The sequence below is a fragment of the Neoarius graeffei genome, chromosome 4, assembly GCF_027579695.1.
Source record: "Neoarius graeffei isolate fNeoGra1 chromosome 4, fNeoGra1.pri, whole genome shotgun sequence".
Lineage (NCBI taxonomy): Eukaryota > Metazoa > Chordata > Actinopteri > Siluriformes > Ariidae > Neoarius > Neoarius graeffei.
This window is the reverse complement of record NC_083572.1, coordinates 17428907-17443767: the sequence shown is the minus strand read 5'-3', so window position 1 is coordinate 17443767 and position 14861 is coordinate 17428907. Positions and strand designations below refer to the sequence as shown.

Sequence of the window (14861 nt, the reverse complement as noted above, 5' to 3'; positions counted from 1 at the left end):
AAGTATAAAACCATCAGCACTGTGTGAAGGTAAATCTGTACGTGTCAGGTGTGTGTACCGGGCCGTCTGCAGCATCATGACCGTGTTCTCGCCCTCGTAGGTGCACATGGGTGTAAAGGTGACGTAGATGTCCGGCAGGCCACTGCTTCGAGAGTAACCGTGACCTCCGCATGCCATCCGACACATTTCAATCCCTGCATTCACAGTCCACGTAGTGAACGCTTTCAAACCCGCAGCCAGAGCGTGGAGCTAAGACGGAGAGAATTTACGCTTAACTAACTGTTGCTAGGTAACATGCCTAATATAACCGTCAGCATTATCACAGAGACACATCCGCAACAATTGTTTTTCCTGGACACAAAGCATACAGCGTTTTATAAATTAATTGTTTTACTGGTAAACAATATTGTGGGTGTGACCTCATCAAGAATTACTCCAGAATGTGCTAGACAGAATCAAATGCACACAAGTTAAGAACAAAGCACGATAGAAACATTCACTGAAGTAAACGCATACCTGTCTTTACATATAAGGGCAAAGTTGCACTCCAATTATCTGAAAGGCCCTAAAACATACAATACCTTGACTGCGTAGGACTACAAATCCCATTAACAGCACTGACTGAACCCTCATCCTCGTACCTCGGGCAGCTGGCTAAAGTCTCCCTGGTTGATGTCTCCAGTGATGCGATGGTACGTGTCGGTCATGTACTGGCCCACAAAGGTGAAGGCGTAGGCCGTGGCTAACAGTGGGAAGAGTTTATACTGCTGAGCTTGGTAGTCCAAGATCTGTGGCTCTGGTTCTCTGTGTGTAAAAGACAGTAGGAGTTCGTACAAGTCTGACTATTAAAAGTACATTAATCAATCAAGTCGGTGTGATTTACATAAAGTCTTATTGGAGATCCAATATAACTTACACAAAAAACACTGTGGGTTATTAGCAAAGACCGTATGGTGTCTGATGTTTGCTTCTTTAGTTTTGCACTGGACTTACATCCCCTTAAAATCTGCTGCAACTCAACTCGCATCTGGTTCTTCAATGAAGGTCATATACTGAATGCTGTACATTACAGGGCAGCCATCTTGTGGAACCAATAATATGTTCTTATTGACTGAGGCCATGTACACACATAGCCGGGTATTTTTAAAACCGAACATTTTCCCCCCCTCCGTTTATAAAAATGTTTTATCCACACCACCTCGTCTTCGAAAAAAAATCCCTTCCACACATAACCGAACATCTGTGTTTTCAATCACATTCATAAGCATTCCAAACCTGTAGATGGCATTATTTCCCCAAATCCTACCCCCTAATCACATCAGAATAGCCCTCTGTTGGCGTCACTTCCGCCTAAACATAAAACATGGCGCCAAGCTCGTTCGTCTGGACAGACTCGGAGACAGAATTGCTTCTAAACACAATTTTGGAGTATAAACTTCAAAAGACGCAAGAAAACGTTGATTGGGAATCTTGTCAGTAGTTGGGCTTCTAAAATTAAACATGTAAATAGCACCTGCACAATAATTAACGCTTTCAAGGCACTACTCCGATCCATTACTCTTTGTCCATGCTTAATCTGGCTTCTGCAGTAAATCGCATGTTTGACGTCAGGGCAGATTTGTCGTCATTTTTTTTGGCGCAGATTGTGACGTTCTAAAACGCAAAACTCTGGTTATCTCTGTCTACACGAAAAGGCATACACGGAGTTTTCAAAAATCTTCACTTTGCCCGGAGTTTTTTTAAATATTCGTTTTTGATGTGTTTTCATGTGGATGACAGGCCAAAACGTAGAAAAATATCTTCGATTTAGCAGATACCCGGCTACGTGTGGACGGGGTCTGAGTGGGAGGGCTGGACGGGAAAATATTTGGCTCGCGGTCATGCCGTACGGACCGAGCGCAGCGGCCCAACCTAACTCACTCGCTCAGTCAATGAGCATTTTATCATATGACCTTTTGTAACTAACACACACAGCGGAAAACGGTGTGTGAGAAACGAACCAATCGATTTTTATTTGATTGACAGCAAACCATTTATATGCTGAAATCACCTTTGCACAAGTTTGAAATAACAGTTTGAATTCTATAAAATACAACTGACTTTACTGTTCTCTCGAAATGAAAAGGATTTTAAGATAACATCGTTAATAAGTCAGTTCAAATTCTTGATAAGAGTTGGTGACTTGATAAAACTTCATTTTTTCAGAATAATTGATGTGTCCTTGTATAAACAAACAAGTGAATTTCTTTGCTTGAAATTACCCTTTTTTCATTTTGCTTGACAATTTCAGCTTGTTCAAGTCGGTCTGTGTCTGATAAATCATCCGGATAATAAAGTTCACTTTCACTGTGCTCAGTTGTCTTATCTCATCTCATTATCTCTAGCCGCTTTATCCTTCTACAGGGTCGCAGGCAAGCTGGAGCCTATCCCAGCTGACTACGGGCGAAAGGCGGGGTACACCCTGGACAAGTCGCCAGGTCATCACAGGGCTGACACATAGACACAGACAACCATTCACACTCACATTCACACCTACGGTCAATTTAGAGTCACCAGTTAACCTAACCCGCATGTCTTTGGACTGTGGGGGAAACCGGCGCACCCGGAGGAAACCTACGCGGACACGGGGAGAACATGCAAACTCCGCACAGAAAGGCCCTCGCCAGCCACGGGGCTCGAACCCGGACCTTCTTGCTGTGAGGCGACAGCGCTAACCACTACACCACCGTGCTCAGTTTTCAAAGTAACAATTCAGAGCAAAATGAAAACACCAGAAGCGAGGAAAACGGGTCCAGGGCCGCATACGGCTTTTTCCGGACCAGATTCAAAAATCCGTATGTGCCCAGTCACGTGACACTTCCCAACGGTTTTATTAATCTGGAGTGTGCATAGGTATTCACCCCCTTTCGTATGAAACCCCTAAATAAGAGCTGGTCCAACCAATTCACTTCATAAGGTCACAATTAGTTGATTAAAATCCACCCGTGTGCAATCAAAGTGTCACATGATCTGTCACATGATGTCTGTATAAATCAACCTGTTCTGGAAGGACCCTGACTCTGCAATGCTACTAAGCAAGCAACATGAAAACCAAGGAACCTCCAAACAGGTCAGAGACAAAAGTTGTGAAGTAGTATAGATCAGGGTTGGGTTATTTAAAAAAAAAAAAAATTTATCCCAAACTTTCAATATCCCAGAGCGCACCATTAAAGCAAAATGGAAAGAATATGTCACCACTACAAACCTGACAAGAGAAGGCCACCCACCAAACTCACAGACTGGGCAAGGAGGGCATTAATCAGAGATGCCACAAAAGATACCAAAGAGAACACTGAAGGAGCTGCAAAGATCCACAGCAGAGATGGGAGTATCTGTCTGTAGGACCACTTTAAGCCGTACACTCCACAGAGTGGGGCTTTATGGAAGAGTGTCCAGAAAAAAAAAGTAATTGCTTAAGAAAACACAGTTGGAGTTTGCCCAACAACATGTGGCAGACTCCCCAAACACATGGAAGATTCTCGGGTCAACTGAGACTAAAATTGATCTTTTTGGCCATTATGGGAAATGCCATGTGTGGTATAAACCCAACACCCTGAGAACACCATTCTTACAGTCAAGCATGGTGGTGGCAGTATCATGCTGTGGGGATATTTTTCATCTGCAGGGACAGGAAAGCTGATCAGGACTGAAGGAAAGATGGATGGCACTAAATACAGGGCAATTCTGGAGGTAAACCTGTTTGAGTTGGCCAGAGGTTTGAGACTGGGACGAAGATTCACATTCCAGCAGGGCAATGACCCTAAACATACTGCTAAAGCTACACTGGAGTGGCTTAAAGGGAAACATCTAAATGTCTTGGAATGGCCTAGTCAAAGCCCAGACCTTAGTCCAATTGAGAATCTGTGGCATAACTTGAAGATTGCTGTACACCAACGCAACCCATCTAACTTGAAGGAGTTGGAGCAGTTTTGCCTTGAGGAATGGGCACAAATCCCAATGGCTAGATGTGTTAAGTTAATGGAGACAGACCCCAACAGACCTGCAACTGTAATTGCAGCAAAAGGTGGCTCTACAAAGTATTGGCTTTGGGGGTGAATACCTATGTACACTCCAGAGTTCTGTTTTTTTTTTCATCTTTATTATTGTGTCAAAATAAAACGACAATTTGCACCTTTAAAGTGAGGGGCATGTTGTATAAATCAAAATGGTGCTAACCCCCCAAAATCCATTTTAATTCCAGCTTGTAATGCAACAAAACGGGACAAACACCAAGGGGGATGAATACTTTTGCAAGACACTGTACATGGCACAAATGATAGCTTAAAAATGCAAAACCTATTCATGAATTTAAAAAAAAAAAAAAGACTTAAGAATAAACACAAAAGCCAAAAAGGCATGAACATAAATACCAAGCAAGATATATTTCGTCAACTACAACCCTAGTTTTAGCAATACTTTGTATTCTACTAAATATTACTGACCTAAGTACATGACCTAAACAAAATGATTACAACATGACTGAGTTATTGATTGGACCTTGTGTTTGGTGATCTGCTCTAATGCAATGGACTACATCCTGTATATTCTTCTTAAAATAAATAAATAAATAAATAAATAAATATAATTTTTTTGTGGACTATGAGGGTTAATTGCCACACAAAAATTCACAATCCAATCGAATATTTATATATTTTTAAAAGTTAGAAGATAATTATTAAAAGATTCACAGCTCTTACACCAAAGCTATGTTGAATTCTCAAATTGAATTTGGTCAGAAGGTTTTGATTAATTTTCAATATCAGTATCTCTCTGGAGCAGGGGGTTTGCTGTGGAAATTTGGGAAATTGCTGTGGCATACAAGGAATAAACGTGTTTGATTCCTCACCCAGCTCGTAGTTCGGACTGATGACGGACAGCACTGTAGCGGATGGCGATGGTACAGGATTTAGACAGAGCTACGGCTGAGTCTCCTACAATCAAGGAGCGGATAAACACCATAGTGCCATACGTCAGCTTATCACTGGGAGGTTTCACGTACGTGCCATCAGGTTGGACCTACACACACAGTGTTACACAAATATGTTTCATGTCCTTAGTTGGTACACTTGTATCTGGTCAGCACTGGGTATAACTCAGTGGGTGCCCCCCCACCCACACACACTTTAAAGCTAGACGGCCTTTCCATTTCATAAAATCAGTGAAATTTAGTTCCCTCTGAAATTTGGTCATTGTGATACGTTTCTGTAATATTGCGCAAAAACACAAAACAAAAAAACAACCACACTACAGGCCATTCTGTGGCTGGGAAGTTATTTAATTTGAGGGGATTCTTGAGCAAATAACGTGGATGAAAATCGCTCACTTCGCGCAGTCAAGCAGACAGAGGAAGTCCAGTGTGCGCAGGTTTACCTTCTTCTTTTGGGTTTTATGTCAGCTGGAATCCACAGTGTTACATTACTGCCATCTACAGGTTTACCTTTGACCGTTCACTGACAGTTACATTATTCTGTCACTAAATGAACAGCTGATCACACCGGGGTAACTCGCTGACCGCCGATATTTATTAGTTTGTTCGGTGGGTGGTAAAGGAGAGCAACTGGACTTGCTTGAAGACGTTTCACCTCTCATCCGAAAGGCTTCTTCAGTTCTGTCTGACTAATGGAGCACTTGCATGTGACGTCACAGCCGATCCAGATTGTGACAGACGCCATCTTGTCGGTCAAACGCCATATTCCGCCTTCTACTTCTACTTCTGCTTTTACTTCTACCTTTTCTTCTGGAAAACCCTACTATATACAATTCTACTACAACGGCTGCGGCTACAAGCTCTCCCTACCTGTGCACGTTTATGTTTTTTGTGTGTATTTTTGCGTGTTGTTCGTCTGTACCGGACTTCAATATCCACTACAACCGTATGGACTTACTGAACATTGGTTTCCAGCAGAAAATGACGGTTTGTAGCGATTTCCATCGCATGCACAACATTCCGGACGAGAAAAAAAAACAAAACATTCCGGACGAGATAGCGAGACCAGCGGGGTCTCCGTGGATTGTTATCGGAAGCAAAGCGAAGGAGGCGGCGTCGGGAGAGGAAGCAAAAGCGAGGCTGTAGAGCCGGCCTGTTGACTAAGCTCAGAAAACAGCCACTCAAACCTCCACTGCTAAGCCTCTATCTCTCCAACGCCAGATCCATGTAAACAAGACGGACGATTTGGAATTACAGCTGGAATTACCTTATTCTATTCTATAATCGGCTGGTCAGTGCTATACTCAATACTTAAGTGACTTACCCATCCAATGAGGATTCTTGTTTACAAGATGCCACATCTGAGTCGCTGACAAATCCTGAATTTCTGTAAAGATAACTTTCCAGAGATTTATAAGCACGCAGTGCTTCAGCACTGAACAGCGAGGGAAAGTTAATGAGGTAATTATACACGTCTGGGTATTCTGCTGGCAGTTCAAAATCCGGTCGTGAAAACTCCGTCCGGTAAGCCATAAGGGTCACAAATCTGTAGATCGTTTATTTTAGACATATATCTAGTTATCTGTTCATTAGAAAAATGAGCCGTGTAGTCCGTCGGTTGAAATTGATCCATTCTGTACACGAGTGCAGCAGTATTCAGCGGTGTTTTTGACCGACAAGATGGCGGTTGTGTACTTTCCGGTCACGTGACTGCAAGATCTCTATAGGGAGTATCAGGTATTTATCCTCTCATGGATGAAAAGCAATCCTAAGGTGTCGTTGAGTCATCCTGTTGGTGTGGGTCACTGGGGGCTGGGTGTGAACAGACTAGAGAGTCATTGGTGTGATCAATAGGTTGTTGGTTCTCTCTGTCCTCCTGTGAGTCACTGAAAACAGCTGGGTTTTGGTGTGCATTCAGTTATCTGGGAAGTGTGTCAAGGACTGCATTGTAGGTGGCTGATAAATGATGTCTTAGACCCCCACCTCTGTTCAGTGATGGCCGTTCCAAGTTGACAAAAATGGCTTCTTTAACTCCTCGCTCATACCAACGATCCTCTCTGGCTAAAATGCGTACGCTGCAATCCTGAAATGAGTGTCCTTTGTTGTTAAGATGAAGATAGACAGCAGAGTCCTGGCCTGAGGAACTGGCTCTCCTGTGTTGAGCCATGCGCCTGTGAAGCGGTTGTTTTGTTTCCCCAGTATGAGTCCGTGCATTCCTCACTGCACTGAATTGCATACACTACGTTGTCCTGTTTGTGTCTGGCTATTCTGTCCTTAGGGTGGACCAGTTTCTGCTTCAGGGTGTTACTGGGTCTGAAATGTACCGGAATGTTGTGTTTGTAGAAGATCCTCCTGAGTTTCTCAGATAGACCAGAAATGTAGGGAATGACAATGTTCTTGCGTTTGTTCCTGTTATCATCCTTGTCCGTTATGTTCCTTTTTCTGCTCTTGAAGAAAGACGTGTTGGGATACCCGCAGTTCTGAAGTGCTTTCTTGATGTGATTCTGCTCCTTCTCTTTTCCCTCTACCGTTGTAGGAATGTTCTGAGCCCTGTGTTGCAAGGTCCTAATGACCCCCAATTTGTGTTCCAGTGGGTGGTGTGAGTCAAAGAGTAGGTACTGGTCTGTGTGTGGGGGTTTCCGGTAGACCTCGATGCTCAGGCTTCTGTCTTGTCTAATGTGTACGTCACAATCCAAGAAGGCTAGATTATTCCCACTGTCGTCCTCCCGGGTGAAACTGATGTTGATATCCACTGCATTGATGTGCTTAGAGAAGGCTTCCACCTCATGGGTTTTGATTTTAACCCAGGTGTCATCCACATATCTGAACCAGTGGGTGGGAGCAACTCCTGAAAAAGTGGTCAAAGCTTTATGTTCCACTTCCTCCATGTAAAGACTGGCCACAATAGGGGACACCGGTGAGCCCATGGCACATCCATGCTTCTGTCTGTAGAAACTTTCATTAAACTGGAAATAGGTGGTGGTCAGACAGGGTGCAAATCTGGTCCGTGGTGAGGTTCGTTCTATCCAGTAAGGTGCTGTCTTGAAAGAGTCGTTTTCTAACAGATTCGACTGCTTCTATGGTGAGAATGCAGGTGAATAGAGAAGAAGTGACATTGTAGAAAAGCATGGTTTCATCTGAGTCTATTTTGAGGTCTGCAACTTTAGTAGCAAAATCTTGGGAGTTTTTGACGTGATGTAGCGCGTTTCCAACAAGAGGAGCCAGGATGGAGGCTAGATGTTTGGCAAATGTTATAGGTAACAGAGTTTATACTGCTGATAGGTCTGAGTGGAGCTCCTTCCTTGTGAATCTTGGGGAGTCCGTATATGAGAGGAACGGCTTATAAAAAGCCTGAGCATCGAGGTCTACTGGAAACCCCCACACACAGACCAGTACCTACTCTGACTCAGACCACCCACTGGAACACAAATTGGGGGTCATTAGGACCTTGCAACACAGGGCTCAGAACATTCCTACAACGGTAGAGGGAAAAGAGAAGGAGCAGAATCACATCAAGAAAGCACTTCAGAACTGCGGGTATCCCAACACTGCTTTCTTCAAGAGCAGAAAAAGGAACATAACGGACAAGGAGGAGAACAGGAACAAACGCAAGAACATCGTCATTCCCTACATTTCTGGTCTATCTGAGAAACTCAGGAGGATCTTCTACAAACACGACATTCCGGTACATTTCAGACCCAGTAACACCCTGAAGCAGAAACTGGTCCACCCTAAGGACAGAATAGCCAGACACAAACAGGACAACGTAGTGTATGCAATTCAGTGTTGCTGCCATGAAATTTAAAATGACCTTATTTCTTTCTTAAAATTGTATATTTTCTCAGTTTAAACATGTGATAGGTCGTCTATGTTCTATTGTGAAAAATATATGGGTTTATGAGATTTGCAAATCATTGCATTCTGTTTTTATTTACATTTTACACAGCGTCCCAACTCTTTTGGAATTAGGGTTGTATCTTGAATTGGTCATGGTGAAGCAGGAAAAAAAGCAGAGAATTTAGGGCCATGTGGCTCTAAATTCATTAATTGTTCTATTCGGGGGGGGGGGGGGGGACCTAATAAAACTGGAAGTCTGTGATTCGAATTCAGTAGCTTTCGGTCCACTCAACAGTAATAATTGGGTTTTGGGGAAAATTATTTTTATGATCTAAACTTGAAAAAAATCTGAAAGGCAATCTACCTTTAAGGTCCAAAGAAAAATGAGTACAGTTTTATTGTTTAAAAAAAAAAAAAAAAAGTTGTACCATAAATGTCAAGACTTAAATATGACTCCTTTACAGTCGATATAAAAAGGGTACACACCCCCTTGAAATTATATACAGTACCAGTCAAAAGTTTGGAAACACCTTCAAATTCGATGTTTTTTCTTTATTTTAATTAACTAAAAGACACTTCGTGTCTTAAAGTAATGACTGACTTATTTCTCTTTACTTAGTTGAGTGGTTCTTGACATAATATGGATTACTACAGTTGTCGAACAGGGCTATTTACTGTATTTTTATTCTTTACTCTTTACTGGTTGATGGTGTCAAATGCATTAAGGCAAGAAATTCCATTTTTGACAAGACACACCTGTTAATTGAGAAGCATTCCAGGCGACTACCTCATGAAGCTGGTTCAGATAATGCCAATAGTGTGCAAAGCTGTTAAAGGAACAGTCCACCGTACTTCCATAATGAAATATGCTCTTATCTGAATTGAGACGAGCTGCTCCGTACCTGTCCGAGCTTTGCGCGACCTCCCAGTCAGTCAGACGCAGTCAGACGCGCTGTCACTCCTGTTAGCAATGTAGCTAGGCTCAGTATGGCCAATGGTATTTTTTGGGGCTGTAGTTAGATGCGACCAAACTCTTCCGCGTTTTTCCTGTTAACATAGGTTTATATGACCAGTGATATGAAACAAGTTCAGTTACACAAATTGAAACGTAGCGATTTTCTATGCTATGGAAAGTCCGCACTATAATGACAGCCGTACTAACACCTTCTGCGCGCTTCGACAGCGCATTGATATCTGAGCTCTGTATCAATGCGCTGCCGAAGCGCGCAGAAGGTGTTAGTACGCCTGTCATTATAGTGCGGACTTTCCATAGCATAGAAAATCGCTACATTTCAATTTGTGTAACTGAACTTGTGAACATATAAACCTATGTAAACAGGAAAAACGCGGAAGAGTTTGGTCGCATCTAACTACAGCCCCAAAAAATACCATTGGCCATACTGAGCCTAGCTACATTGCTAACAGGAGTGACAGCGCGTCTGACTGACTGGGAGGTCGCGTAAAGCTCGGAGAGGTACGGAGCAGCTCGTCTCAATTCAGACAAGAGCATATTTCATTATGGAAGTACGGTGGACTGTTCCTTTAAGGTAAATAGTGACGACTTTGAAGAATCTAAAAGATGAAACTTTTTTTAACACTTTGTTTACCATATAATTCCATACATGTTATTTCATAGTTTTGATGAGATCAGTATTGTTCTATAATGTAGGAAAAAAATAAAAAAAATAAAAACATCGAATTTGAAGGTGTATATATAATTTTTTTTTTTTACATCAGAAAAACCTGAGACCACGAGAAACAATTTGAAAACTTGTCGCACCTTTAATGTGACCTATAAGCTGTACAATTCAATCGAAAAACAAATCTGTTCGGGGGAAAAACATAAAAAATATAAAACGTACAATAAGCTGGTTGCATAAGTGTGCACACCCTTAAACTAATACTTTGCTGAAGCACCTTTTGATTTAATTACAGCATTCAGTCTTTTTGGGTTCACACCTGCCGTCAATTAAAATGACCCTGATTAACCCCGAATAAAGTTCAGACATTTACTCAGTTGCATCCTCCAGCAAAAGCCAGGGTTCACAGAGAGCTTACAAAGCATCAAAGGGATCTCATTGTTGAAAGGTATCAGTCAGGAGAAGGGGACAAAAACATTTCCACGGCATTAGATATACCATGGAGCACAGTGAAGACAGTCATCAAGAAGTGGAGAAAATATGGGACAACAGTGACATTACCGAGAACTGGACGTCCCTCCAAAATTGATGAAAAGACAAGACGAAAACTGGTCAGGGAGGCTGCCAAGAGGCCTACAGCAACACTGAAGGAGCTGCAGGAATTTCTGACAGTACTGGTTGTGTACTACATGTGACAGCAATCTCCCGTATTCTCCACATGTCTGGACGATGAGGTAGGGTCACAAGACGGAAGCCTTTTCTTACAAAGAAAACATCCAGGCCTGGCTAAATTTTGCAAAAAAAAAAATTACATCAACTCTCCCAAAAGCATGTGGGAAAATGTGTTATGGTCTGATGAAACCAAGGTTGAACTTTTTTGGCCACAATTCCAAAAGGTATGTTTGGCACAAAAACAAACACTGCACATCACCAAAAGAACACCATACCCACGGTGAAGCACGGTGGTGGCAGCATCATGTTTTGGGGTTGTTTTTCTTCAGCTGGAACAGGGGCTTTAGTCGAGGTGGAGGGAATTCTGAACAGTTCTAAATACCAGTCAATTTTGGCCCAAAACCTTCACGTGTCTGCTAGAAAGCTGAAGATGAATTTCATCTTTCAGCATGATAATGATCCCAAAAAAAAGTTTTGGAACGGCCCAGCCAGAGCCCAGACCTAAATCCAGTTGAAAATCTGTGGGGTGACCTGAAGAGGGCTGTGCACAAGAGATGCCCTCGCAATCTGACTGATTTGGAACGCTTTTGCAAGGAAGAGTGCACAAATATTGCAAAGCCTGGATGTGGCAGGCTGATAGACTCCGACCCAAAAAGACTGAATGCTGTAATTAAATCAAAAGGTGCTTCAACAACAAAGTATTAGTTTAAGGGTGTGCACACTTATCGAACCAGCTTATTGTACGTTTTTAATTTTTTTCCCCCGAACAGATTTGTTTTTCAGTTGGTACAGGTTATAGGTCACATTAAAGGTGGGAAAAGTTTTGAAATTATTCATCGTGGTCTCATTTTTTTTTTACATCAGAAAAACTGATCATTTTAACAGGGTGTGTACACTTTATATCCACTGCAACTGTTCGTTCAGGTCCAAATGCTCTGTAATAGGAGCCACGGGGAGGGGTCCTGTAGGTGACCATCCTCTTCCAGCACCCACCCGTACACTGTAACTGACGTGCTGCTCACCTTGGCGTACTTCATCAGCATATTCTCACGCGGGATCCGAATGTTGTCCAGCTTCAGAAAACCGTTATCCACCTCGTCAAAGCCGAATTTGGGACCAATGTCACCGACAAGCACGCCTGAACACATGGTGGATTCAAAATATCACATAGAATAGTGAATATTCACAGCCTGAAAATTCTGTTTAAAAGGGGGGGGGGAACCCAACATGTACTTGGTTGTATAAAATCATAATTTAACAGACATTTTAATGGACATGGACTATTTTGAGGTACAGTATCTAAAACCAAAATGTCACTGTCCAATAGTTGGGATAGTTCATTTTCAGTTTGTGTTTGAAGCCTCCTGATCTTAATCTTTTTTTATTTTATGTAAGCCAAAAATAAATAAAAATCCACACTCACTGGTGTTTCACACCTACCACAAACAGACTAAATAGGCACATTACAATTAAAGCTAGACTGCCTTTCAGATTTTTCAAGTGCAGATCATAAAAAGAATTTTCCCCGGCACCCAGTTATTTTTGTTTAGTAGCCCGAAAGCTACTGAATTCGAATCACAGACTTCCAATTTTATTAGTTTTTTTTCCCCCTAATAGAACAATGAATGAATTTAGAGCCGCATGGCCCTAAATTCTCCGCAATTTTTTTCCTGCTTCACCATGACGCTATTCAAGATACTACATCATGCATCACATGGTGGGCTTTCCCCGTTTGCACAAGGCATTGTGGGATACAAATTTGAAACAGGAGAGAAAAATGGAGGACGCGAGCGTGCGAATGAAACGTGAAAGACTGACGACAGTAACGGAAAGCGAGAAGAAAAGACGTTATGTTATATACGAAGGAAAGGAAACGCAGGACCAAACTCATAAATATCGGCCGTCAGCGAGCACCTCGGTGTGATCAGCTGTTTGTTTAGTGACAATGATGTAACCGTCAGTCTACGGTGCACATGCACACACAGACTTCCTCTGTCTGCTTGACTGCACGAAGCGAGCGATTTCCTGCACATTATTTGCTCGGGAATCCCCTCAAATTAAATAACTTCCCAGTCACAGAATGGCCCGATATTTTGGGAGATATTACAGAAATAAACATCACAATGACCAAATTTCAGAGGGAACTACATTTCACCGATTATCAAATCAAAAGGCCGTCTCGCTTTAAGCCAAGGTTCAATATACAGTCGAGCTTAACTATTTCAATGTGAAAAGAAAGTTGTTGGTTTTTTTTGACTGAGACACAATATCGCTAAATACATACACACTCCTTCTCTGTTGATGGTCTGATTCTAAATGTATAATTTTATGTGGTGGAAAAAACCCACAGAAACTTAAAAAAAAAAATTCAATCTGATAAACAGACAGCTGCATCAAAAAAACAGAAAGTCACTGTATAATGTAAGTACAAAAACAAGCCACTTAAAAACCTGAGACCTTAAAAAGATAAGGCTCTAGAGGACGAGTCCTTTATTTTAAGATAAAACCATAATGTCCTTATCCTTATATATATGGGTCTGTCTCAGAAACTGGGTACTGTGGGGGTACCCCACTAAATATACACAGTCAATAAACTATACGGTTTTGAATGGTGATGTTGGTTTTAATTTGAAATAAAATGATGAAAAAAATAATACACATAAAACTAAATCTTTGATGTGAATATTCTATTCAGAATTTGGCAAAAATTCTGCAAATTTGTGGAAAAAGGGCAGCTTGATCTGGGACATGATAAATGGTCGACTACATCGCATTCCCTTAAAAAGGTTGTAGTCCACTGAAAAGTCTACAGTTATCACTAATTGTATTTTAAGTTGTAATGTTATACAACTAAGGATTGGTGCGCGCACAGAATAATCATAACCGTAATAAAATATTCGATCACCGTCGTAACTCCATTTTCCGCATACCCAAAACCAATACGATCGTGTGTTTTGATCTAAACGGAAAGCCTCAGGGTCAAGGCCACGACCTCACCAAAAGTAGTAACTTAAAATCACTACACCATATAAAAATTTAGTTATAAATCTGCGATTTTGTTTTTTAAAACGAAAGCTGAATGTTAGGTATAGAATATGTTTCTTACAGAATAGGTTACGATGGTAGCTGGTCTTGTATGAATTTCTGAGCTATAAAATGAGTTGTGGTCTATTTTTTACCGTAGCGCGTTATTTGTGTGCGGGGAAGGACACACATTAACAATGTGCATGTGTAGAATGGAATTTTCCACTCCAACAGTTAGAAGTTGATCGTGCTTCCATTTGCGGTCTTTCTGTTACGCGGGTGATCTGTTCGGACGTTATCGCTGAAAAGATGAGTTTTGACAGTTTTATTTTATTTTGTTTTAGTCTTGCAGTATAAGGCAACAGAATGTTTCTTTTTCATCTTACTTTCATAATTCGTAGTGTTTGCGTATTTTTGTCCAATATTTTGCAACCATGGTCAATTTAGATCGAACTTTTGATAGAATCTACAGCCAGTCATTTTGCCCCGCCCCTGCCTTGCGCTCCGTCCAGTGCGGTAGCGATGTCCCGATGCTCGCACGCCGCAGCAGAGACCCGCGCGACCTTCAGCCGGTACAGTCGCTGTTCTTTTACCGCCGCCGTTATTCTCATCTTTCCGGTGTGTTCTTGATTTTTCCATTGTGTCCTATTTCGCCATATCAAATACCCAAACTATCATCTCATCTCATTATCTCTAGCCGCTTTATCCTTCTACAGGGTCGC

At 41.8% G+C, this 14861-nt stretch overlaps 1 protein-coding gene across 2 annotated transcripts in view; it reads right to left on the bottom strand.

The window, feature by feature from the left end:
* acox1 (acyl-CoA oxidase 1, palmitoyl) overlaps window positions 1–14861 on the bottom strand; it is a 98834-nt gene that overhangs the window by 27631 nt on the left and 56342 nt on the right. For both annotated transcript variants that reach the window (XM_060918952.1, XM_060918953.1), the window contains exons 6-9: window positions 12138–12253; window positions 4886–5055; window positions 642–804; window positions 59–249 (exon numbers count right to left, since the gene is read on the bottom strand). In XM_060918952.1, coding sequence (XP_060774935.1) covers window positions 59–249; window positions 642–804; window positions 4886–5055; window positions 12138–12253 — 640 coding nt within the window. The remainder of the gene's footprint in view (window positions 1–58; window positions 250–641; window positions 805–4885; window positions 5056–12137; window positions 12254–14861) is intronic.